Source organism: Chaetura pelagica, unplaced genomic scaffold, assembly GCF_000747805.2.
Source record: "Chaetura pelagica isolate M959 unplaced genomic scaffold, ChaPel_1.0 scaffold856, whole genome shotgun sequence".
Classification (NCBI taxonomy): domain Eukaryota; kingdom Metazoa; phylum Chordata; class Aves; order Apodiformes; family Apodidae; genus Chaetura; species Chaetura pelagica.
This window is the reverse complement of record NW_009953790.1, coordinates 91380-93259: the sequence shown is the minus strand read 5'-3', so window position 1 is coordinate 93259 and position 1880 is coordinate 91380. Positions and strand designations below refer to the sequence as shown.

At 65.4% G+C, this 1880-nt stretch overlaps 1 protein-coding gene across 1 annotated transcript in view; it reads right to left on the bottom strand.

Moving 5' to 3' along the window:
* Positions 1-1585, bottom strand: part of TPPP3 (tubulin polymerization-promoting protein family member 3) — a 15092-nt gene extending 13507 nt beyond the window's left edge. The window contains exons 1-2 of the mRNA XM_010001045.1: positions 1393-1585; positions 143-296 (exon numbers count right to left, since the gene is read on the bottom strand). Of these exons, the coding sequence (XP_009999347.1) occupies positions 143-296; positions 1393-1580 (342 nt within the window). The 5' untranslated portion in view covers positions 1581-1585. The remainder of the gene's footprint in view (positions 1-142; positions 297-1392) is intronic.
* Positions 1586-1880: the final 295 nt, after the last annotated feature.

Here is a 1880-nt window from a genome sequence, read left to right as displayed (position 1 = left end):
CGTGCCTTCCCCAAAGCTCCTCACACCCCCCTGGGGACACAACCCCCCCCCACACACACACACACAGGTCCCCCAGGAAATGTCCTGCCCTCCCGAGCATCCCTCCTGCTTCCCAGGTTGGGGGGGGGGGGCCTTTCCCCACCGTGACGCCCACGTTGATGGGCTCCTTCCCTGCCACCAGCTGGCAAATGGCCTCGTAGGCCTCCTCTTTGCTCTTGTCCTTAAACCTCTTGGGGGCCAACTCCTCCAGAGCCTTCTTGAACTCCTCGTAGTTGATCACCCGGGCTGTCTTCCCCCTGCGAGCACCAAGCCCAGGCTGCCAGGAGCACATCCCCAGCTTGTGCCTCCCAGGGGTTGGGGGGGGGGGGATGAGCTGCAGCTGGGAGACCCTGGCGTTGCCCTCCCCCAGCCTCGGGCCCCTCTGAAAGGTGGGCAGAGCCAGGGTGATCCTGCCTGAGCTCCAGGAGCTTTTCAGCCACGGGCTTGTTAAAACACCCTGGGGGGGGCCAAAAAAAACTTCACCCCTGCACGGAAGTGCCCTGGGATTTGGGTGCTGGTGGTAGGAGGGGACATGTGCCCATTCCCACTGCTCCAGCCTGCCTGGGATGCCCAGCACCCCCTGGCAGGCAGTGCCCTTCTCTGGGGACATTGGGAAGGATGTGCACAGAGCATCTGTCCCATCAGTGCCCCTTCCTTGTCCCCGAGGCAGCTCAGACCCTCCTGGCCCCACCCAGTGAACACAGGGATGGCAGAGGGAGCAGGTTCTCCACCCACCCCTGCTCCCACACCCTGGTGAGGAGCCCCGGGTGTCACTGTGTCTTGGAAGACCCCAAAAGCAGCCCCTTTAGCTCTTCAGCTGCCCCTGTGACCTCCAAGGACCAGAGCCCTCCCCAGGTTCAGGTGTGGGCTGGCCAGGCCCAAGGATGGACCATGTCATGTCATGCCAGAGACCCCTGAGCACCTTCCCCTGCTCCCAGCAGCAACCCCTTGCTGGGTGGGAACCTGGCAGAACCAGCCAGGCCCACCCTGCCACCCGGGAGCAGGGACACAGCCTGTGCCCCCAAACCTGAGCCTCCCACCTCCCAAGTTTGGGTTAATTTATGACCAGGTCTTGCAAAAGCAGCCCCAGGACCTCCCTGGGGGGCAGGGAGGGAGGGAGCACACAGGGCAGCACCCGATGCTCCACACTGGAGCATCACCAGGGATGCTGGGTTGGGTGGGCAGCTGGGGGGACCACCTTGCCCCGGGGGGGACCACCCCAAGAGGGGATCCCCCTGCCCCAGGGGGATCACCCCAAGAGGGGACCCCCCTGCCCCAGGGGGATCACCCCAAGAGGGGATCCCCCTGCTCCAAGGGGCTGGAGAGAAGCCCCAAGAAGCCGAGCTCACTTACTTCACCTTGGAGAAGACAATGTCCACGTCGGTGCTGGTGACGCTTTTGCCGTCGGTGACTTTGCAGTCCTTGCAGAGCTTGGCCCAGTTCTTCCCGTTCATCTCCTGCCCCGTGGCCTTCGTGTCCCCGTAGATGGCGAATTTGCGGAAACTCTCCTCCAGGGAGGCCATCTCAGCGCTCCCGGCCATGGGGCTGCAGGGCAGGGACCGTCACCGCCCCGGGGACAGCAGCAGCAACAGCCCAGCGAGGGCAGCGGCGGGAGGAGGAGGAGGAGGAGGAGGAGGAAGGGGCTGGTGAGGGCGGAGGAACCTGGGGCGGGGGGAGGATGAGCCCGAGGCCAAGAGCCCAGATGTGTCCTGAGGGATGAAGGCTCCGACGGAGCTGCCGGCTCCAGGGGTGGCTGGTGGGGATGGGAGCGCATCAGCCCCCGGTTCCCCCGGGAGCTCTCCGGGAATGACGCGCTGCTCACGCCTTCCTGCCGCCCGCCC